At 47.5% G+C, this 23401-nt stretch overlaps 1 protein-coding gene across 10 annotated transcripts in view; it reads left to right on the top strand.

The window, feature by feature from the left end:
- Nucleotides 1–23401, top strand: part of ZNF618 (zinc finger protein 618) — a 93621-nt gene that overhangs the window by 8654 nt on the left and 61566 nt on the right. For 8 of the 10 annotated variants that reach the window (XM_014949771.1, XM_014949777.1, XM_014949776.1 and 5 more), the window contains exons 2-5: nt 8685–8941; nt 12737–12832; nt 15799–15876; nt 23256–23294. In XM_014949771.1, the coding sequence (XP_014805257.1) occupies nt 8773–8941; nt 12737–12832; nt 15799–15876; nt 23256–23294 (382 nt within the window). In that variant the 5' untranslated portion in view covers nt 8685–8772. The remainder of the gene's footprint in view (nt 1–8684; nt 8942–12736; nt 12833–15798; nt 15877–23255; nt 23295–23401) is intronic. The other 2 variants (XM_014949774.1, XM_014949772.1) reach the window with 1 other exon arrangement.

Below are 23401 nucleotides of genomic sequence, written 5' to 3'. Positions count from 1 at the left end.
CTTTTTCGGTCTCTGCTTGCATCATCTCCATGTAAAATGAGAGTTCATTTACATCTGTTCTGCCCATTCCACATCCCTCAGCTCCAGTCATGGCAGGAACCTTCTGGTTCTTTTAAAACCATGGTAAACATCTGTAAATTGATCCCAGTTTCAGCCTCCCCCATTTTTTGTTTCCTTTCCTTTCTGACAGCTGAGGCCTTTTGACTTGGCATGGGATGAGCCAGCTGCACGGTGGCTTCAAGAAGATGAGTTGTAACATCGTATTGTCCTCATGGGCCCTGCAAAGAATGTTCCTTTGAGTGTCCACAGGATGGTCCTCGTTACTGAACTCCTCTGAACCTCTTTGGTCCTGCAGCCCAGGAGCGAGCACCAGGGTACAAGAGTGGGTTTCAGTGGTGTAAATGGGTACAGGGGAGTTGGGTATCACCATCACTGATCTCATCAAGGCATTAGTGAAGTGCCTGGTTCTTTCAGCTTGCTTGGTGTCCAGGAAAAAACTGAAGATGCTCCACGTTTGCTGCCGGGGCAGAAGAGCCGTATTTGTAGGTGTTGATTCAGAGCGGTATGTCCTCCTCCACATTTGTTTCCTTTTCCTCTCCTTTTGAGGAGAAAATACACAGGAGCTGACGTTGAAGACTGATTCTCCACTGATCTCGCTTTGCTCCTCCCAAAAAGCTCAGCAGGATGTGTGCTATAAAAATAGCCTCATTAGAAGCCATCTGAGTACATGTGCAATCACAGATCACTCAAAAGGGAGCACAGAGCATGCATGTTTCTGTTGCTGTCTTCAGAGAATTACATGACAAATTATTCCTAGCTGGAAGAAATGTCCTTTTATAATTGGGGTTTTTTCTCATTCTTTCATAAGGGAGGAGTGTGTGTTTTTTAAGTAGCTTTTAGTCACTTTCATTATTTATGAGAATGCTACTCCAGATCAGAAAAAGCAAACTGCAAACGTGAGTTTCTTCTGGCTGCAGCAGCTGACGGGCCCCGTTTGCTTTCAGTGGCTGCCGGTTCCCCTTGTCACAGCCAGGAAGAAACACTCTCCACAGATGGAAGTGGTACCACACTGCAGCTCTTCGGTTTGCACCCCCTTCTCCTCCTTTCTTTCCACCACAGGAGACCGGCTGGAAGGAGGTCCACAGGCTTCCTGGGTAGAGTGTTGCCCTGCAGAGCAGACGGGTATGGATGGTCAGCCATTGCCTTTAGTCCTTCCATCTGGAAGAGCTCCTTGCACTGTCCTCATGTTGCTTCTTACGCTGATGCCAGTGAAGCATCATCCAGGCTACTCAGCTTCGTCACCAGAATTGTACCCCTCACACAGCCACAGAATCACAGAATGCTATGGGGTTGGCAGGGACCTCTGGAGATCATCCAGTCCAACCCCCTGCCAGAGCAGGGTCACCCAGAGCAGGTTGCACAAGAACGTGTCCAGGTGGGGTTTGAATATCTCCAGAGAAGGAGACTCCACCACCTCCCTGGGTAGTCTGTTCCAGGGCTCTGCCACCCTCACAGGAAAGAAGGTCCTCCTCATGTTTAGATGGAACTTCTTACATTCAAGTTTGTGCCCATTTCCTCTTGTCCTGTCCCTGGGCATCACTGAAAAAAGACTGGCCCCATCCTCTTGACACCCACCCTTTAAGTATTTATAGGCGTTGATCAGATCCCCCCTCAGTCTTCTCTTCTCCAGCCTAAAAAGACCCAAGTCCCTCAGCCTTTCCTCACAAGAAAGGTCTTGTCTTGTTCTAGTCCCATCATCATCTTTGTAGCCCTAGTCATTTGTCCATATTATCTTGCTGCATCATCTGTCCATGCTAAAGCTTTTATGAGCTATCATGGGCGTAGGACCACGGGACGCTGTACCTAAATGGGCCCAGGAACCCACTTTCACCCCTGCCTTTCCAGTTCCCCACGATGATTCTTCATCAAGGCCTCCTTAAATCTCTTCTGCCTTCACATGCTTGTATTTGACATGAAAGTGGCCGTAACGTCATCGGAAGATGAAAGTCTGATGATCAAAGCAGGCAGCAATGTTGAAATGAGCATTGTGAGATGGCAGAGTTGGTAATACAGTAATTGGCTACGTGGCCTACTTAGTCACAGGAGTGATACATGCGAGTGCAAGGTTTGTTTGCCTCTTTAATGTTTAAAACCCATTGAGTCTGTTCTGGAAAATGAAACTACCTCACCCGTAGGAGCAGGCAGGCACGCCACTGAGTGATGGTGTGAGCAGCTTCTACCTCCTCTTCTTGGCAAGGAAGAGCCTCTTGGATTGCCAAGCTCAACAGGTCAGTAAAGACAAGACATTGAACATCAAAGGAGGTTGATATTCCCCAGGAAAGTGCAAAGACATGGAGAAGAAGTTAGATGCACCCTGTGGAAGGAGGTGGGGATCAAGCCAGATGTGCCCATGCACCCTGCTAATCTCTGCTCTGATTCCTCTGAGAAGTTTTTGTCCTGTGCAAACAGTGCTTCATTTGAAGGAGGTTCTGTCCCCAGGGAACATCACACCATGGATGTTTAGTGCCAGTTGGACTTGCAGAGGGAACTGCAGCTGATCCCTGGAGATCACGCTTGAACACTGTAAAACTGCATTGTTTCACCCAGAAAAGTGATGGTGTGAGGCTGGGGACTGCATTCAGAGCCACCAGGAGACGGGTGGCTGCAGGTGGAGTGGGATCTGACTTTGGGAGGTTCTCCCGTAGTTGCTGTGCGCTGCTGTCTCTACCAAGTGGAGGCTCCGACCACGTCACCGGTACCAGAGTGTGACCCAGCAGTGCCTGCAGGAGTTCAGAAGATGGGGCTCAGCCCTGGGTTAGCACTGTGTGGGCTCTGTGTCTTGCTGTCACAGCTCTCGGGGACATGGTCACCTCATAGTTCATGTTGGGAAGTAATTCTGCTTCCAGACCAGGCACCGATATTTGAGTTAGCTGATGTCCCAGAAGCTGCATAGTTCTCTTCTCTCCATGTGCCCCCACCCAAAACCAGTAAGACTTCCTCCCAGCCTTGGGGTCTGCAGAACTGAAAATTCATTCCTTTTCTTCCTCATCCTCTTTTTGACACCTTTTCAGCCTTTGTGTGTCGGCTCCAGCAGTGCTGCGAGCAGGGGAGGGACAGCAGAACCAGGTCTGGACAAGGCAGTGCTGGGGCCAGATTTCGTCCCTCCACCAGGCAGCACGTTTTCTGTCACCGTAGCTCTTGGGAGGAATTTCTGGAGAAGAAGTGTGTTCTGGATCTGCTGCTGCTTTATCCTCATCTCTTGTTGGAGGCTCTTTGTGCTCCTCAGAAGTGCAGTGTCACAGCCTTGCAAGGGATACAACAAGGGTCTGAAGGAATGGTAAAGGAATGATGCTTTCCTGGGTCACCTCTCCTGGCTCAGCACGTCTGTTCCCTCCTGGCTTGATGCAGTGCTTGATGGAGACTGTGGCAGACATTGTCACCTCAGTGAAACCTGCCTCTGCTGTTGGCTGTGCCTGTACCCTCTCCATACCGTCTGAAGTTTTGGAGTGTTGGTAATTTCCTTTTCTTTCCTATTTTGCTCCTGTGATGCTGGTACGGTGTCCCCAGCCAAACCAAGAGGCTTCAAACTCTGCTGTCCCATGAGGATCGTTCCTCCAGCCCAGCTCCCTGTCCCTACACCATGGTGACAATTATACCCCATCTGACACAGCATCAGTTCAGCAAATTGAGCTTCAGACCCAAGAAGCCTGAGCCAATCCTGGTTTTGCTCTAGTGACAGGAGCACTAACTGGAGTTTATGTGGCACCAGAAGAAAGTGGCCTCCATGGATGGTGCGAGTTCTTCCTAGGAGAGTTGTTCTTCCACCATTGCTGCCTTCTCTCTCCAAAGCTGTGTAGCCCCCAGCAGAGTCCCCGAGAGAGCTTTTCGAGAGCTCAGATGTGCTCCGGGGGTTCAGTGCTGCTCCATTGGGTGTATTGCCATCTGCAGCAGCAGCTCTCCTCCGCCCTGCGCCTCCTGGCCTGGAAGGGATCCACCTTCATGCTTGGGGAGCTTTTTGGTTGCGGTGTCCATGTAGAATGAGAGATAGAACTGTCACTGGACAGTAGCCGTGCGAGTGATGATCACTGTGACACTGTGCTGCTGGGGACCGCTTCTCTGTCACTGATGCAAGGACTGGTAAGAGTTGATCCTGTCACCTGTCAGGAGCTTGTTTTGTAGTCTCCAGACAAGTTCTCCTGGTAGTCTGTCCATCAGTGCTTTGGAGGCTGTGAGGATAGAGATGAGGAACATACTCTTCACGTGCAGGGGAGGTTGGAGGGGTCCATCTCCTTCACTTGCTGTTACCAGCAGTTGGTGATGCTCCTCTCATGCATCTTATGAAGTAACCAGGGTCTCCTGGCTCACTGTCCCCTCTCTTCACCCATAGGAGAAGAAAGGAGGGCTGGGACTGTGCTGCTGTTTGATTACATTTATTTGAAGGTATTTTGCAAAACTGAAGTGTTCCTCTGGACGTTGAGCTGCAGAGAGCCTGCAGTTGAATGTTGGCTAAAGCTTGACATCAGCCAGTGGCTAGAAAATCTCTGTGAGATGGGAAATAATGAGTGACATAAGAACACAGCTCTTCCCAATTAAGCACAACAGCAATGACAAGGCAGTTAAAACTACTCTCGGGTGGTGTGGGACTGGTTCCCAGCCTGGTGCAGGTGAAGAATGAAGCCTGTGTTCAGGGATGGTGTTTCCTGCGTTTCCTCACGCCGTCAGGACGCCAGGACCCTCGGTGCTGTGAAATGAGATCTGTCTCATGCAATAAAGTGCTGGCAGCTCAGGGTGTCACAGAGGACGTGGAGGGTGTCCCGTGGCAGGAAGGGGCAGGAGCAGGGTGCCACAAGGGGATGCTGCCAGAGATGCAAGTACCAGCCCTTCTTACATGTCTACATGTGTATACGTGTGCGTGCATACACAAAGACACATATTTGTGTGTCTATATGTATTTTATATTTATAGACACACATAATCTGGGAAAAAAAAATCTTAATGCTTATAATTTATTCCCTTTTCCCCACCCTGGAGCTCTTTGCCCGGGATGTGCGCTGGCCGTGGGTCTGTGCAGGGCTCTGCTGGGTCCCCAGGCGGTGCCTGGCCTGGTGTGGGGTGCTGGGGTGCTGGGGTGCCAGACAAGGAGCCCCGGGGCTGTGGGGTCACCCCCTGCCCACATGGTGGGTACGTCGGTACCCATTCTGTAACCTGGGTACGTCTGCTGGCTGCAGCTTTCTGCTGTCCTAGAAAGAATCAGAAGACAGAGAAGGTCTCTGTTTGTTGTGGAATGGTTGTAAGATTGCTGTAAAAGTCCAGTGTTCTGTGGTTTTGATGGTTTTGCTTGTTTTGCTCTTGAGAGGATCTGGAGGCTCCTTTCAGGTCTTCTGTACCATGAAATCACGCAGAAGACACCTGCTGAGGTATTTGGGGCCGATTTCCTTCTGTACACCGAGTACCATGGGGCAATGTCAGAGGAATAGTATTGCTTTTAATTAATATCTGCATGTTTAGGTCCCAGCTATGAGCAGACAGCCCAGCTGGGAAGTTACTTTCTTGGCAGAGACAGATCCAGAAAGTGAGTGTGAAGAACAAAGTTATTGAGGGTCCATCAGTCTGGCCTAATAATTCATATATTCCTACAGCTTCAGGCCATCACCTCTGGCCAGTGCACATCTGTATGGAGACCAGTAACCCCAGAGCCAGCCAGATATGGACACTCCGGGTTTGAAGACTTGGAGAGATTTGTTCTCCCTCAGTGCATCTTTTGGAAAGCAGTTGTTCCAGTGGACCACCATCCATGCTAGCGTTTTATGCCTCATTTAAACTGGTTCCAGCTTCCAGCGATGAGCTCGTTCTCTCCTCTTCCCTGCCAAATTAAGGAAAGACAGTGTTTTCTCCCCATGAAGATGATAATGTGCTGCAATCAAATAATCTCTCAGTCTTCCTTTTGGCATGAGAAACAGATAGAAGTTGTTTGGTCTCACACAGTGTCATAAAATATCTTTTCCCAGTCTGAAACTGTTTCAGTGCCTCTTTTTTGAACCGCCTCCAGCTTTTCTAATCACCTTTTAAAAACGAGGGCGCTCAGTCCGTCTGCAGCAGCGCTGGGACTGGCTTCACCAGGGAGAAAATAACCTTTTTGTTCGATTTCAGGTGCATGTATCTGAAAATTGCCTTAGTCCTTTGGGTCAGAGCGTGGCTCTGTGTGGCTGCGGCGTGACCTGCCTGCTGGGATCAGGGCTGAGCACTGGGGTTGCTGTTCGTGGGGGCACCCACGATCCCGGACACGTTGGACTACGCCAAAACTGCTGGGTTTGGGCAGAGCCTGGGTACGAGGCGATGGATCCGATGGCATTGGTCCCCCTTTCACTCTCTGTGGGTCACCCGTCACTTTTAGCAATGTTGAATTTAATTCCAGAGCATGAATAAATCTGCCCCACATCAGCCCTGATGTGGGACAGCGATGCCCGTCGAGGATGGCATTTTGCCACGTCCTGTTGCTCTGGTTTCTACCCGAATGGGACACGAGGCAAAGCTGGGCGCTGGCAGAAGGTCTCTTATGTTCTTACCCAATTTATAATCTCCTCCGAAAGCCGTATCCTTAGCCTCACTGCTAGTTGTATTAGCTTTTAATTCCACGTCGCTTGGCTCCTGCATTGATTTTTCTGTTGTTTTGTCCAGGATTGGCAAGTACAGATTTCTGTACAGTCTGTAACCGAGGCATTTCCCTTCCCTTTAGGTACAAATCTGCCTTTCAATCGCACCTTTCTGCCTGCTGATGGGAATTGCACTGCGTTGCTTTTGATCTTCCTCCACTGTTTTTTTCCCCCGACCCTGTTGCTTTTGCTGCCTTTATCAGTGTTTTTGCGCTTCACACCTTCTCAGTTTGATTGACTTGCAATTAATCCCACCCTTTGCTGGTTGCTGAACGTTTCCTCCCTCACGGCTGCCTTTCCCTTGGCTTCGGAAGGGGTGCTCAGCCGCTCCGCCGTCGGGTGAGATTGATGGACCCTTTGGACATCCAATAATATTACCATAAAGATCGTCCAGCTTTCAACCACATTTTCTCTGTCTTAATTCATCTTTCTCACTTGTAAAAGCCCTGTATGATTTTGGGAGCACAGTGGGGGGGGGAGTTGTGTGTGAGGAGGATGGAAACGAGTGGGGAGGCAGGTCAAGGCTAATTCTTGCTGTTTAGGGGCTATTAATTGTACATTTCATTTCATAATGAGAATGAAGGGATGAATAATAAAATATCTGGTGCTACGATGTGACTGGCCCATTTTGAAATAGCAACTACATGTCCATGTAGGAGGTTGTGCAGTAATTATTGCAGAAGATTGTTCTCTTCGTTCATCTGCTCCTCTCATCTCCATCCTCCCCAATTACCCGCTTTGCCCGCAGTCGCAGCGTTTTGATTTCTCTACCAGTTTCATAACCCCTATCGGAAACCATTGCAGGTGTTAGTTTTCTCATTCATACTTTGTTCTGACTTTTATGAAGTTCCAAGCAATAGGATTTCCTTCTCTTTCACTATTGCATGGTCTCATAACTCTCATCCATAAGTTCAGTCTTTTTTTCACTTAATTTTGTCTATTACTTCTGCTTAAAATGTTTTCAAACACCTTCAGCTGTTCCCAGTGTTTACAAGACTCTAAATATGTCACAGTCTTTAAAGTTCCTGTTTCTGGGTAGTCTAAGCTATTGTTATGTATTTAGTTCTTCTGATTTCTGCACAGACTGAACCAGCAATTATTTTATCTTTGCGTTGCATGTTGGAATTTATTAATAACCAGTCTTAGAAACAGGGAGTGTTGGGTGGTGGGAAGGTACATTTGGAAGAGGCTCTACCCTCTGGATCACTACCTGGTCCTCATCTGTCGTGCTCAAAGCCTGCCTTTTGCTGATGTTATTCTACAGCTTGGGGGGGTCTAGTTTCCTTCCTGTTCTTAAAGGGTTTTGAATATTTATTTATTTAGATTGTTTCTCCCATGAATTTCCAGCTTTCTCTGTTCAAGGTGAAAACACATACTTTTTCCTTCATCTGCTTCTAAGTAAACTGGACTCCTCTTCTCTTCCCCCTGCCTTTCCCCACCCATCATGCTTTCTCTGTCATCTTTGATACCTGTATCTGTCCATAACGTAATAGTCTCCCGAAATATCATTGTACTACAGAGGATCCCCTTTGATGATCACTGTGTATGTTAGATAAGGCCATACGAATAGCGTAGGATGTCCAGTTGCTTTGAAGGGTTAAAAGAGAGGATGGGATGGTAGATAAACCCATGGAGGAGTGCACAGGGGTGGGGAAGATTCCAGATTAAAAGTGTCAGGAGGAGATGGCTTTTCTTTCACGTGTGTGGTCTAGTCTTGGCATAATATTTGATGGTGGTGTGCTCCTGACCTGATAGGAACCAGGTGAAATTCTGTGCTCTTGGTTAGTGTGTTTAATGACTGCTACTATTGTTTGTGATGATTAAGGTTATTTTCATTACTAGTAAATGGTTTTAGTACTTTTGTCTGGTTAAGTTTTAATTACTTACCATATATGACAGACACATATACCTACCTATACTATTTTAAATAAATCACATTACAAGAAAGTACCTTTGATTATGTCCTAGTGATTAGAAGGTGAGCGTGTGACAATGAGGATTCATGTTTTCTCCTCTTTTCTCCTCATTCAGGGAGTGTTTGAAGAGGAGCCCACGGAGCCCGAAAGCAGAGGGCTCCGATTCGGTGACATCTCAGTCCTCACCCAGTGAAGAGGCTGGAATGATGACTGAGGTGAAGGTGAAAACAGAGGTACCAGATGACTATATTGAAGAGGTGATCTGGCAGGATGACACCAAAGATTCCAAGAAGAACATAAAAGATGGGCCGGGAGACGTGCCCGCGGAGATCTGCGTGGTCATAGGTGGGGTCCGCAACCAGCAGACACTCGGTAAGCTCGGGAAGACATGTCCCATCAGTTGGTTCCTTGAGTCTGTGGTGTTGGGGAGAGGAACGAAGCTCTGGAGAGCTGTTCCTGGAAGCTTGGCTCTGCCAGGGGTACCAGAACTAAGGTGCACATCAACCTGGCTTGAGATTATTGACCTTCTTTAGCTTTTGCTGTCTGTTTGCATCTGGTCACCCCTGAAGACTCAACCAAGCTCAGGGCAACTGTGAGAAAAAGCTTATTATCTTCTTTTGACATGTTAAATGACTTGCCCATCAGTCACGTGCAGAATTCGTGGTGAACTCAGGGCTGGCAGTAGGTACGTGGGGTGTAGGTGAGGAGGCAATCAGGAGGAAAGTTGCTGAGAGGAAAGTGGCTGCTTTGCGTGAATAATTAGATTTAGCTCAAAAACAGGTTTTACAGGTTGCTGTTTGTTTGGTTTTCTGGTTGCTAGTAACGTATGGGGAATTATTTTGACTTTTGGCTGGCTGTGATGTGCCACTTCCAAGCTTGTGCTTCCTATCCCACCCCACCTAGAGCTGTCATGAGAAGAAGCATTTTCTTTCTTTCTGTGAACATCAAACCGTCCTCTTCTCCTGCTCCAATGAAAGGGCTTTCTGTGGGATCCCAGAGAGGAACTGGGGGAACTGCTTTTGCTAAAGGGACTCCTCTGTTGGCTCTGACATGGAGCAGGTCTCAGCAGTGACTTCGAGAGCCAAAGGCAGTGTCTGATATAAAGAAGGAGCAGTGGGACCCATATTTCCTTTGAGGGACTCAGGAGAAAGCTAATTTGAGCTGCCCAGTGTTGCTGTTGGGGTTGGTTTGTCTTTCAGGAAGAGAGAAAAGAGGTGTTGATGTTACATTTTCTCCTGGGTTTTGGTTGATGACTGTCCAGGTTGTTGGAAAGAAACTCTGGAGAGTGTTGTTAGCTGGTGGCTGTATCTGGAGCATCGTTGTCCCTCCTGTCCTCCTTTCCCCAGTAGGACAACCACTAAGAGTGGCAGGGTTGGAGGTTTGTGCTACTTATACAGGGTCAAAACACCTAGGCAATGCCTAAGAAGTCCATAACTGTTTCCAACTTAAAAGATCTTACAGTTCGGAGGAAATACTCCGTGTATATTTAGAGCTTTTGTGCCCACGCAGCTCTTGAGAGGTTGGTCACTGCGTGGGCAACCCTGAAACGCAGAGGTGTCCCTGGTGCTCTGGGAGGGATGGGTGAAGAGATGATCATTGATGGGATGCAAAGGACCTTCTCCTTCATGTGTGGTCACTGGCTTTTGATGAAAAAGCATCTGCAGATTGGGACTGTCATGTAGGACCCCATCATTCCCATGGCTTCTGGCTGGGCAGCAGCAGCTGCTCTGCAGTTGATGTCCCCTGAGTGTGACCATATTGTAGTGAAAAGTGGGGAACGGGCTTTTGCTGTTGGCTAACTTGGATGCACACCAACATGTCCTACCTACTGAGAACTTTGGGGACAGGCTGGAGTGAGAGGGGACAGTATTCAAGGTAGAGGCACCGCGGGGAAAGGGACAGAGAGTTATTGACCAGTTAACAAGTGGTGGTTGAAAGCTGCAGAAAGTAAACTGGAGAACCTCTATCTGGAAGGGCCTTTTCAAATGAAAAATGTGCATCATATTTGTTATTTTATAGCCTCGCGCTGGGTTTCTTTAAAGGCAACTTGGTCCTGAGGCGATTGGCAGTTGGCGGCCGATTCCTTTGTGAAAAGAGCCCTGTAAGTGCCCCTATTCATCTGCCATTCACATAACTCCTGTTTGTTGGGGAGGTGGCTCTGAATAACTTTTCTGTTTGCCCACCAAATACTGTGCTCTGTGTGGAACCGACCGTGGTGCCCAGATATCAGTTCCTTGTGGTTTCTTGAACTGGCTCCCAGTCAATTCTTCTGGTCCCCTCCATCCCCCTGCAGAAACCAGAGCCAGGCACTATTTCCATCGCTGCAGACATCTGTGGAGCTTGCGCAAGAGCCATCCCTCGCCTGCTGCTTCCCTGGCCATTTTGGCTGCTGCTCTGGAACCGGCCGAGATGGTGAACAGCTGAAGGCACCGGTGCCTCCTACCTCCGGAGCAAGGGCTTTGTGCTCTCTGCTGCTCCTCACCAGTATTTCCAGGAGTTTTTCTCCCTCAAGCCCTTCTCGTGATGTGATCTGGTAGCCCTGTATCTAAATCACTTCAGCATTGCAGAAAGGCAAGGCTTTGGTAGGATTTTATTCACCTTCATCGGGGAAGCTGAGATTGGAGGTGTTGAAAACGGTTATTTTTCATATTAATTCATGATGCAGGATGAAGTGGTGAAGCGGGACTAAATGAATCCCTCTCTTGTCGTGTGGAAGTGCCGACCCCCAGACCATCTCCTTCCGTGGGGTGCCGGGGATGACGGGTCAGACGGGGGGGTGTTGTGTGAGCGGGGGCCGTGGTGCTGAAGGCTTTGGGGCACACGTGGCTCCCAGTGACAGACGGCTTCCCCGCGGCGCTCAGCTTCGGGACTTGGCTGAAATCCGCATGAGAAGATTTATGTCTCTTCTCTGAGTCACACATCTCCTGCAGGAGCGTGCTGTATTTATATTTTTAGTTGTTACTTGGAGCAATTTATAACAGGGATTCCCAGCTCAGTTGCTGCTCTTCGCTTGTAGCGTTTTCATCAAATCGGGCCTGGTGTTTGCCACCGCCTGTTGGGTTACACGTTCACGTGTCTCTCCCTGCACTTTGGACTGCTCCAGACCCTGTTTCCATCCGTCTGGAGCAGCCCAAACCCTGCGATGGACAAGAGTGGATGTGACGACACGGGATGGGTGGTGGCAGTGACTGTGGTCCCCAGCCAAAGCGCCGGTGCTGACGTTTGTGAGTTTGGACCATTTTCCTTTCATCTGTTTTTCCCTGGAAGCCTTGCAAGCTCCCTGAGGTCCCACTTCGGGCATCCCAAGCAAGGAAAGCCAACGGAGAGGTTGGCTCTAACCTGGGGTCTGGTCAGCAGCTGCAGACCCCACTCTCCTCCCCATCCACCCACCTCTACCCTGTGGTCCCACCACTCTCCCTGCCACCTGGGCGGTGTGTTCCTGGCACTGCACAGCTCCGAGGTGCAATATTTCTTCTTTTCTTCTTTTATTCTCGCTAGCTTCACGTGCTGGCTTTGGGCTGGGGTAATTTGAAGAGCTCCATCACATGAATAGGTCTCAGGGCAGGGCTGTCAGGGCAGAAAAGCAGAGAAGTCCACCATGAAGGTCTCTAGACATGAGAGGAAAAGAAAATGCCACTTGGGTCGTAAATCAAGAGAGAGGGGAGAGACAATTGGGCTGATGTGTGTCATTTTCTAACATTGGGAATATGGTCAGCCAGTATTTGTGTTTTGGAGGACGGATCAGGAGAAGTTTTATACAAGACTCTCAATCTGGTCCATGCTTTATGAGAAACATTTTGGAGAGGATTTTTGAAGTAATGCATTAAATCAGAAATGTTTCTGAGACAAAGTGAAGAGTGAATCCTTCTGGTCTGAGACGGTCAGTCTAACGTGTTCATGCGTGACTCGTGCCGTGATGCAGATGTCTCAGTTGCTGAGCTGCTCAGCACACGTAATTCAAGAGCACTTTGGATTCTCCCTAGTTATACCAAATAAGATAGTGCTGCAGAAGCCTTGAGAAACTCTATGTGACCTCTGACATCTTGTTAGCAAGCCCCAGGGACACACAGGTCTTGGAAATTTTCAATAGGTTTCAGCCATCATTATTCTTTGGAAATGCATCCACTTTAAGGGCTCTTTTCTGATTTTTTTTTTTGCACAATTTAGATGGAAAAGCAGTGGAATGTGCCTCTCCTGTTGGATATACACGAAATCGATATTCAGGGACCTGGATTTTTGACCATGCATTGAGATACACGTCTGGTATGTGATGGAAGGGTGTGAAAGTCTAACCAGGGATCAGGGAGCAAGGGAAGACTCTGGATGCAATGTGTGCGTTGCCCAAATTCCAGCTGTGAGGCTCAGGAAAAGCCTGGAAAAACTGAGTGCACCAACTAACCAAAACCCTTCCCATCTTCCCTCATACTACAAACAGCTTTAACCTGCATGACACATCCTGATGGGGACGTGGTCTGATGACCGTGGTGGCAGTGTCCAAGGCAACACGGGCATGTTCTTTGTAAGGCCTTGACAAGTAGCAATGTCTTTTTTTTCCCCCACTTCATCTTTCCTCCACTCTAATAACACATTTATTGTGGGAAGTCATCCCTCCTTTCTCTAATCTAAGGATCTGTGCCTTTGCCCCCAAATCATGGTACGCAGTTGTGGCTGTTCAGTTGTTTCTCGGTGCCTGCAGAACTTCAGATGTGTATCATAGAATCACAGAATGGTTTGGGTTGGAAGGGACCTTAAAGATCATCTCGTTCCACCCCCTGCCCTGGGCAAGGACACCTCCCACCAGACCAGGTTGCTCAAAGCCCCATTCATCCTGACCTGGAATGTGTCCAGGGATGGGGCATGTCCCACCTCTCTGGGCAACCTGGGCCAGGGTCTCACCACCCTTAGAGAGAAAAATTTCTTCTTCTAATCTAAATCTCCCCTCTTCCAACTTGAAGCCATCACCCCTCATTCTATCACTACATGCACTTGTAAAAAGTCCCTCCCCAGCTTTCTTGTAGGTGTAATGCACCTCCCTTACACCCTCCTCAACCTTGCTGTCTTCTGGGGCAAGGCTTTTCCACCCACATGTAGGAGGTGGGTAGAGGTACCCACCTCAAGGTGACTCCAGCCTTCCGCTTGAGACCTGGGTGCTTCAGGATACCTGCAAAACAGCACAGGCTGTGGGACGTGCTGGTCCCTTCAGCTCCTGCCCAGCATGAGGGCTGTGGCACTCACTGGGTTCCGTATTGGGAAGACACCTACATGGTTACTTGTATAGGTTATAGTCTTCTTGAAGAAATGCACAACCAAATGCCTTTATGTGCCATAGACTATCTCCAGAGGAATGGGGAAAGATAAGAAAAATGGGGAAATAAAATCACCGTAGAGTTCCTCACTGTTTTTGACCTGTTTTCCCAGTGCCCTTTGTGGGCAGCACTGGTTGGGTGTGTGGGTGGGTGACAGTTGCCTTCTGCTGCTGGTCCAGCTGAACCACGGCTGCTGCCCAGGGCGAGGGGTTGGTGGAGCCCAAGTGATGGGGAATGTGCTGGTCTTCTGGCTGTGCTGCTCTGGGCTTCCAGCTGGAATAGTGTTCCGGAAAGAATTTTGGAGGCTGGTGATGAATATAAGGAGTCCTTGAGCATGGAAAATGAGGGCTGGCAGGTGCTGACGACTTGCTGATATCCAGGATTTTGCTTCAAAAAGCCTCTGTGGAGTGACCATGGGTGATGGCTGTCCCATATATGTATACCTCTATATAAAATACAATTAGCTATGATAATTAGAAGGCTATGGAGCAGATCAGACATAGTCAATGGACTAGAGTATCAGTATTTTAGAGTATTTTTTCAAATGTGTACTCTTGTGTATCGGACTGCAGCGAGTTGCCTTTCTCACATCAATGACAAAGTGGCCTCCCAAGCTCAGAAGACAGTCCCAAGTGATGCAAACAGTGATGGGCAGGGAATTCAGCACTGGTATCAACTGGAAGGAGGGTTATTTTCTTCCCAAGCTCTAAGCTTGGGCATGGGTTGGGGAAAAAAGAACATGGGTCTAGCGTGCTAAAAAAATACACAGTTGGTTTTGTTCCTGGAAAGAGCTGGCTTTGAGTAGTGCCAGGTGAGTATTGCTGTAAAATGGTGTTTGGGAATATTTATTAGGATGTGTGCATGTGAATGTTTTGTTCTTGTTTGTGGCTTGTCCCTGAGTTTCACAGTTTTGCATGGTCAGGAAAAGATAGCTTCAAGGTTGTGTGAGGAAGCATCCATGGAAATGGAATGCTACATTCATGCAAAATTACATTCAGCCCTTTTTTCTCCCACCTCCTTTTCCCGTAAGGGCTGCTCTGGCCCTGCTGAAGGGCACAGAGAGGATCCCAGGTGCTGCTGATGGACAGCTGGGAAATGCAATACATTGTGCATGTGGGGACTTGAAAGGTGAATTTACAGCCTGTTCACCAACGTGGAGCAGGGGGAGGGAAAGAAAAGGTTGAATCAACTCAAATAACAAATCTAAGGAAATTTCTGTCTGTCCAATAAACAGAAGAGGCTAAATTCATTGCATAATTTCATCATTACAAATGATTCTCCCAGCTCTGTTACCCTGGTTTCATTTAAATGACTGTTTGCAGATGTGTGTTTTCTGGAATTAGAGACACAAATTGGGAAGAGAGACTACTGTGGTCATGTGCTTTTCCTTAAAAAGGTCAAAAGTTCTATTTGTATCTATTTGGTTTCCTCTGGGTGGATATTTACCAAATCTCTGTGGGTTTCTTGAGAAATTCGTACATTGTGCATTTCTTGAGAAATTTTGAAAACTCCTTGCCTCAAGATAACATATTGCCTTCTTTTTTTCAGTTGAAAAGCTTTTTTTCCCATATACGAGGAACTTACTGAAAAGTAATTCAAGGTTATTTCTGTCCATAGGAAATATTAGTCATTATTATAAAATTATAAGTCAGGCTATTTTGAGAGTGGCCCTTTCATGTTCCTGAAGTTATAAAGATATACTGAAAATGTAAGTTCAGGGTAATATGCCAAGGAATCTTAAATAAGGCTGAAAAAAGGACTGAGTCTGGGATAGTGATTTCCTGCATTTATCTCCATGAACCTTCCAAAAATTACTTCGCTGCAAACTGCATTCTTTTGTCCCCAGTTTACGGATAAGTATGCGGTGAGGCTGTTTTTCCTGATCTAATATGGTGATGTATACTTTCCTATCTTGTTTTTCAGGGTCTTACGAGTGTGGAATATGTGGGAAGAAATACAAGTATTACAACTGTTTCCAGACCCATGTGCGAGCGCACAGAGGTATCTCACTCCTGCTCAAATCTTTGGGAATCCTGGGGTAACATTCAGGCTCGGGGACTCATTTTGGGGAAGGGCTAGAGTGCTCTGCTGCTTCTCTGTCCATCGATAGTGCTTCCTTGGGGTGGCCCTGTCACAGGATAAATTTTGGGGCTGTCTGAGCTCTGTGGCAGCAATATTTCTTCCAGGGTCAGGAGCAGCTCTTGCGTCCAATGCAGTATTTACTGCCCAGGGCTCTCGGGGGTCAATGCTATGTGTCAGGAGAGCTGCAAATCTCAAAGTTCCTCCTGGCAAACGACAGCAGGGTCCAGCAGCAGAGTTACCCCCAGGGACAGACGTGTCCCCGCGGTGCCTGCGCTCCTGCCCCACTGGGTGTTCCAGTCCAGCCCTGCAAGTCAGGATGGGGTGTATCAGGGCAGATACTGGCATTGCTATAATGCTGGTGGCCAAGAAAGCCAACAGCATTCTGGCTTGTATTAGAAATAGTGTGACCAGCAGAAGTAGGGAGGTGATTGTGCCCCTGTACTCGGCACTGGTGAGGCCACACCTCGAGTGTTGTGTCCAGTTTTGGGCACCTCAATCCAAGAGAGATCTGGAGGTGCTGGAGCGAGTGCAGAGGAGGGCAACGAAACTAGTGAAGGGCCTGGAAGACAAATCATATGAAGAGCGGCTGAAAGAGCTGGGACTGTTTAGTGTGAGGAAGAGGAGGCTGAGGGGAGACCTCATCACTCTCTACAACTACTTGAAAGGACACTGTAGAGAGGTTGGGGCTGGTCTCTTCTCACAGGTAATTAACAATAGAATGAGAGGGAACGGCTTCAAGCTCCACCAGGGGAGGTTTAGATTGAACATTAGGAAGGAATTTTTCACCGAAAGAGTGGTCGGGCATTGGAACAGGCTGCCCAGGGAGGGGGTGGAGTCCCCATCCCTGGCTGTGTTTAAGGGCCGTTTAGATGCAGTGCTGAGGGACATGGTGTAGGGGAGGACTTTGTAGAGTAGGGTAGATGGTTGGACTCGATGATCCCAAGGGTCTCTTCCAACCTCAATGATTCTATGATTCTATGATTCTAAATCAGAATGATACCTTGGACTCAACCCTACTGTTGGCTGAGGTCACTTTGCAGATACATTGTTTGTATGAAATATCTCGTGCATAGTCAGGAGCGACTTTATTTGAATTTTCTATAGGTCTGGCCAATTTGATGTTGCTTGATTGTAGAAATGTGAAAGTTTTGCTCGGTGTTCTGTACAATTAGCATAGTTTTTGTAATTTGGAGAAATACCTATCTGAAGTAACAGAAGAACAGGGACTTGAAATGAGCTCCTGAGCCTTTCAGTGGTTCTATGTTTTCTCACCGGAGCTGAGCACTGAGTCTGTGTCAGGCCTGGAGAAGCACCTGCTGCAGCTCCACAGCTGTAACCAGCACCATCGGCGCACGTGGTCTTGGATAAAATGACTGACTGGAGTGTCTAAAGGAGCATAAACTCCCAATGAAACGTTTGAAAATCCAGGCATAAAGAAGGCTAATGCAATATTAAATTTCAAATGTGTAAACTCTCAGAATTCAGCAAATACACAGCTGGAAAGGGAACATGCATCTTAACTTCTCAGGGTTTTTCACAGTCCCATAATACATCTTTTAATTGCACAGTTGCATTTTTCTCGTATGCTGTTTAACATCACAGAGCTGCTTCTGTGACCTTAGATACAAGCAGAATTGGTTTTCGGTGCTGGTATTACTTTCTAAACACCAACAAAATTCTTAGAAGTCCTTTAAATGTAACTACAAAGTAGCTTCACTCTGCAGTTTAAAAAAAAGAAATCCCTAAAATAATAGTGAGCAGCAGTTATTTGCTGCCGTGCAGAATGTTTTACTGTTGCATCACAGCACTGCAATAATTTTGCAATAATAATTGCAGTATTTATATTAGAGACAAGGATTGCTTTTATTTTACTTCTCTTCCACAAGCACTATGGGATCTTTAATTCAGATGGAATTTTAGGAGCTGTATTAGTAGCAGTTCACCTCCTACTGTGTGTCCAACTGATTTTTATTTATACATTTATTTATATTTTGATCATGAAATCAAGCTATAGATTAAATGATCTGGATGCATCAACGTACACATGTGCAATTGATATCCATAGTTTTTTCATTAACTTAGTGGAGACACGACTTTACTTTTTGCTTCTGAAGTCTTTTTAATGTGTAGCCACAGAAAATGAAAGTTTTCAAAATTTGAATGTGAGAATTTGTTAGTAATTTTCATATCAGTGGTCGAGAAGCACAATTTATATATGTGAAACTTAAAAAAACATTGCTTTATGTTGCTGTAAATGGATGCATGTAGTGGTAACATTTAAAGTGCATTTGAATTGCCTTAAGACAATACAAATGAAAATGAGACATTTATTCATGTACGCTCCACACAAGAAATCAAACTGAAAACCTGATGCAACTCTGTAAATGTGGTTCTCCCAGAAACAGAACCTGAGCTGGCAGTAAAAGCAGTGGGGAAGTACCTGTCTGCAGAGAAACAAGGTGCCAGTGAATGTGCATGTAATGTGTAGTTAGGAGAAAAAAAGCACAGATTATAGGGAGGAAAGCCCTGTGAGATACCAGCCAGTGAGAATCGTAGATGGAACTGGACCAGTCACAGTGGTGGGAATAGCATGAGACTGCAGGACTGAAAAACCTTTGTGAGGGCTGCTTTTATTGCCACACGTATCTAGGGTTTCGTGTAGAAGTGGCTGGTGTTGCACCATCACCACAACCAGGGGATGACGTGGGGGTGGCACGTACGCTGAGGATGGGATTCTGCGCTTCCCGTGTTCTCCCTGAGGATCTTCAGCTCCGTGCCCTGGCTCAAACCCTGGGGTGCTGGCAGGGCAGCTCTGCTCTCTCAGCTTGTCCTCGAAGCACTGAAAATTGAACTCCCTTGGCATATTATGCACAATTATCAGCTGCCAGAAACTCGGATCGTGAATCTTTTAGTCATTTCTTTTTGGCTGGGCAAGGAAGGAGCCGTGTTGCGGGGGCAGGACCTGGCAGTCCCTCTGAGCCTGATGCTTTTTCCGAGCGTCAGCCGTGGTTTCCCCGAGGTCTGGGCCACCCATCAGTCCCATAACGTCTGTCTTGCCCTGAAGGTTTGACTGATCCTGGCTAGACTCACCAGCTCAGCATTGGAGTAGCTAGAACAAACCCAGGCTGCTTTTTCTTCTCTTTAGGTGCTTTCTTCCAGGACTTTTTGGGCATTCAAGCAGAAATAATCTGCTTTTTGTGATTTGCTGAAGGATACAGCCCTTCCCTGGAATAGCCCTGTGCTTTTCACTTGTGTGATGCCTGTGTCACTGGTGGTCCTTGGCCAAGCTGTGCGTTGGTCCTGCAGATGGACAGAGCTAGTGATGGAAAAGGGAGAGCAGATAGTAATCGTGTCAATCTGGTTTGGATCTTTGGGGCAGAACAACTGAAAAAGCATCTGTCCAGCCAGCTCCACTGTCACCATTCAGTGACCCGACTTGTGTCCCCGGGTCAGGAGGTTTGGAGGTCCCAAGTTGTCCTTGCTTTGAAGGGGGTTATTTCTAAGCTGGTTTTTGTACATCTTGGTGTCCAGTTTGGAGCCACAGCAGATAAACTGGGGGCTTGCAGTTCATGGCCAGTGCAGGTGGGAGCTCTATTGCCCTCTCGGCTCTTGCAGTCAGTCCTTACTCATCAGTCACTTGTTTTGCCCTGTGCAAAACTTAAATTTCTTCTCACCCTTTGAGCTGTTCAGTTCCACACTGGGACTTTCACACTGGCAAGATCTCTAAAGGTTAAACATCACATTTTTTCTTTGTAATGATAGTTTTTGGGAGAAATTTCCTAGATCGTTTTTTAAACCTGCACCTGCCTCCTCTCTGGATCTCCAGGGCGGAGAAGCTGTGTTGGGAAGTGACCCGTGCTCTTTAGGCTGATTTTTTTTCTTGTCCGCCTTCAGGAACGGGTGGTTTCTTACTGGAAAACAGTGGATTTTTCTTAGTTTCTTGAGCTTTCCCTGTGGTACTCAGCATTGGCTGGAGAATTTCAGGGAGTGATTGATCTCCTGGCAGTTTGCAAGTGCAGAGGGTTGAGGCAGCTCTTCAAGACGTGCTGCCTCGAAGGGACAGGCTCCTTTGCTGCTTTGCTCTGAGAGCCGAGATGCTGGTGTGGAAAACCCCACGTAAAGAGTTCTGCGAAGAACCAGAAACGTAGGTAAGAAGTTTACTCACTACGTTTTGTCAAGGAAGAAATGCAAAGGTCGCATTCCTTCCCCTTCGCCTTCCCAAAATGCGCAAATAAAAATGAAACCCAACAACAGCAACAAAAAGTGATGTTGTGGAGCTGAAAGGCTCCTTTGTGAGCTGATGTGCAGCCCCGCAGGACCCCGTCTCCTTCCTCTGTCCGAGCTGCTGGAGTCCGGGGGGAGCAGAAAGGCTGCGGGTTCCTGGAGGCAACAGAAGGGCCGTCCCAGCCATCGGCGCAGACAAACACTGTCGCTGCGCCTACAGGCGACCCAGGCCTTCAAAATTTGGGGCTTACAGTGCTTTTTGTTGAGCTGTGTGGGGTTTTTTGAAGTTATTAAAAGGCTTGGATTCCCTTCAGGTGTTAGTCAGCTAGAAAGTTTTGTTTTGTACGGTTGGGTCGTATTTAAGCAACAAAAGCAGCAAAACATCTGCATGTTTTGAGTCAGGAAAATTATTTCACTTTCAGATAACTCAAAAAAAAAGAAGGCTGAAATGACTTTATTAGACTTTCGGAAAGTAAATTTAAAAACCTCTGGGCTGAGGCCAAGCAAGGGAGATTTTTACCCAAAGGAGAATTCTTCAGAAAGCAAATGAAAGAAAAGAGCTAAGCTCGAGTTTAACCCTCGCAGGATATATTGCCTCTCTCCTAATAATTGGTGGAAGTTCTGTTTCCAGATAAGCTTTTCTGGGCTGAACGATGATTTTACTCCAGTTGTTATTCTTCATTATTTATTTACGCTATTTAGTTGGTGCATTGCCTCCCTCTGAGCCCATCAGCTCTCCACTACTGTGTGGGTGTGGGAGCCGAAGGGCAGCTCTGCCGTTGTCAGAATAGGTGCTGAATGCACGCGGGTAGGAAGGTTCTCTTCAGGCGAAGTTTCTACTTCAAACCAATTGTTCAAAAAACTGCTCAAAGCTTTAAAAGTTTCAGATTCATATTTTCCAAGAATGGGTTCTGCTCAATTCCAAAAATATGAAAAGGAAGATGACTCGTTCAAACCGTGAATATGGAAAAATGTGTTTTTCCAAAGTGCACATTTCTGGAGTCTGAGTTGGAGCAGTTTTGTGACTGCAGTGATTTTGAGGTGAGAAGTTGAAAATTAATAGCGAAATAACCATTCTTGAGGAGAGATGGTGTTTCTGAGCTGAAGAAAGTTGGGTTTCATTTGTATGAATATCAGCTACTGAAAAATCATAGGATTTAGGGGCATCCTTTGCCCCCTGGGCTGCATCCCAAGCATAGATTATTTATTGTGTACATTTCCCAGTCTATAGCAGAATTTTGTAGGAGATGCAGAAAGTTGCTCGAGACACAGGAGTTAACTTGCCTATTTCCCAGCTTTCCCATCAACCTTCCTACTCTCACTTACTTTTGCAACTTTCTCAGAAATTGGTCTTTTGTTTTGAAGCTGTAATTACTTGGTCTCAGCCCAAAGGTGAATTAGAGTGGGTTGTTAGGGGATTTTTAGTTTTTTTTTTTTTTAATTCGTGAAGACTTTAGCCTGTCTTATGACTAAGAGTAATAACAATTCTTAACACAGTTCAGAAATGGCTGCTCCTATAAACGTTAGTGTGTTGCTCGATTCTTGTTAAGTTTGACTGAAGTACTTTTTAAAGCTATTTAAATGACAGAAATGGCCTGGTGCATGCATAGTACACAGCTTTTATGGTTTATTTATGCCATTGTCTGTGAACGCCAGGACAGCATTCTGCAGAACTACATTGTGCCACAGCTCGCTTTTTCCTTGAGTGATAGGTGGTAATTCAAACAAGTAGCAGCTGTGGAAAAACACAGGGGTTTGACTGTCGAGGTTTTGCATATGATACCGAGGGTTGGTGATCTGGCCCCTCAGTTTATGAAGTTGTGCCAAATTAATTACGTTGCCTAGAAAAGTGATCTAATCAGGCGGGTTAATCAAGTAGAAATGTACAAATTCGCAAACCCACAATCATTTGTTTTTATTATTTTTGAGAAATAAGGAAATTAAATGCAAACAGTGTTCATTACTTAAGGTTGCAAATTTTAAATTCAAAAATGCTGTGACATTCCACAGCTGTGGTTTTCAGAGCAACGCGAGCGTGATTCCAAGAGACATACGGAATATTTTGAAACGTAGTTATGTTATTAGATAATGTGACATACAGTATATGCAATTTAGGATGAATATGAAACACTTCAAAACGGCTTGGAAATCCTAATCATTTATGATCCCTGACTTACTGTAACACTGGGTTTTCTTTTCCAGCTTGCAGCTTTGCGCATTGCGTTCGTTCAGAGCTTGAATGTGATCTTTGCTGTGTGTTTCTTGCTGTCCCACATCTTAGGAGCGGGGGGAGCTTTTCCTCCCACCTTTCCTCACGTCCCTTCATTAAGACCAGGACAGAATAGTCCTGGGGGGGGATCCTTGTGGCCACCTCTGGTAGAGGTTGTGCCATGTCTGTGGAGGGCAGACACAGCAGTGGAGCTGTGCCCTCCCCCATTTGCTCTCCTGGGTTGACAGAACTTGCCCAGGAATTAAGCACGGGAGCAATTTCAACAAACCTTCAGTAGAAATTAGGAAACGCATCGTTACCATCTCCACTGATGATGGTGGGACGGTTCGGGTGCGTGGGCCCAGCCTGTGGGTGCCTCGGCGCGGCCCCTCAGCCTGGAGACATGACAGCAGCCGGCCTGAGGCGGGGAGGGGTGATGGCGGGGCTCTCCCTGGGCAGAGCAGGGCAGCCCTGGCACCCCGTGCCTCTCCACCCGAGGCTCCCTGAGGCTCTTCTGTGACGGCTCAGGGAACAAGAGCCCCGGTGTTGGAGGCTCTTCCAAAGGCAGCCGTGTTTTATTGAACAGCCCTCGCGGTGGCCTGCTTTGGCCCCACAGCCCGTCCCCGCTGGGGGCTGCTGGCCTTTCGCAGCCCACTCCATCAGCAGCCACCATCCCACCCGGGGAGCCTCTGCCTCACACAGGGCAGCCGCTCTGGTGATGCTCTGTGCCCGGCCTCTCTGCCATGGCGGAGGAGAGCGGCGGCCGGAGGAGAGGGAGCGAGCGAGGCCCCGGGGCCGGCCGAGGCGCAGTGGACGCGGGGCAGAGTCAGCCGTCAGATCTAAGTGCAGCTCTTTCTCTTTGCAGACACTGAAGCTGCCTCAGGTGAAGGAGCCTCACAAGGCAGTAAGTACTCATGGCGCTGGGGGTGCGTAAGGGGGGGACCGGGGCCTGGCGTGCGGGCGCGCTGCGGTGCCCTCTGCGGGCGCTCCCCCCTCCGCCACAGGGCCGGC

Source organism: Calidris pugnax, unplaced genomic scaffold, assembly GCF_001431845.1.
Source record: "Calidris pugnax isolate Ruff unplaced genomic scaffold, ASM143184v1 scaffold192, whole genome shotgun sequence".
NCBI lineage: Eukaryota > Metazoa > Chordata > Aves > Charadriiformes > Scolopacidae > Calidris > Calidris pugnax.
The sequence above is the reverse complement of the archived record's forward strand: the minus strand, read 5'-3'. Positions and strand labels throughout refer to the sequence as shown.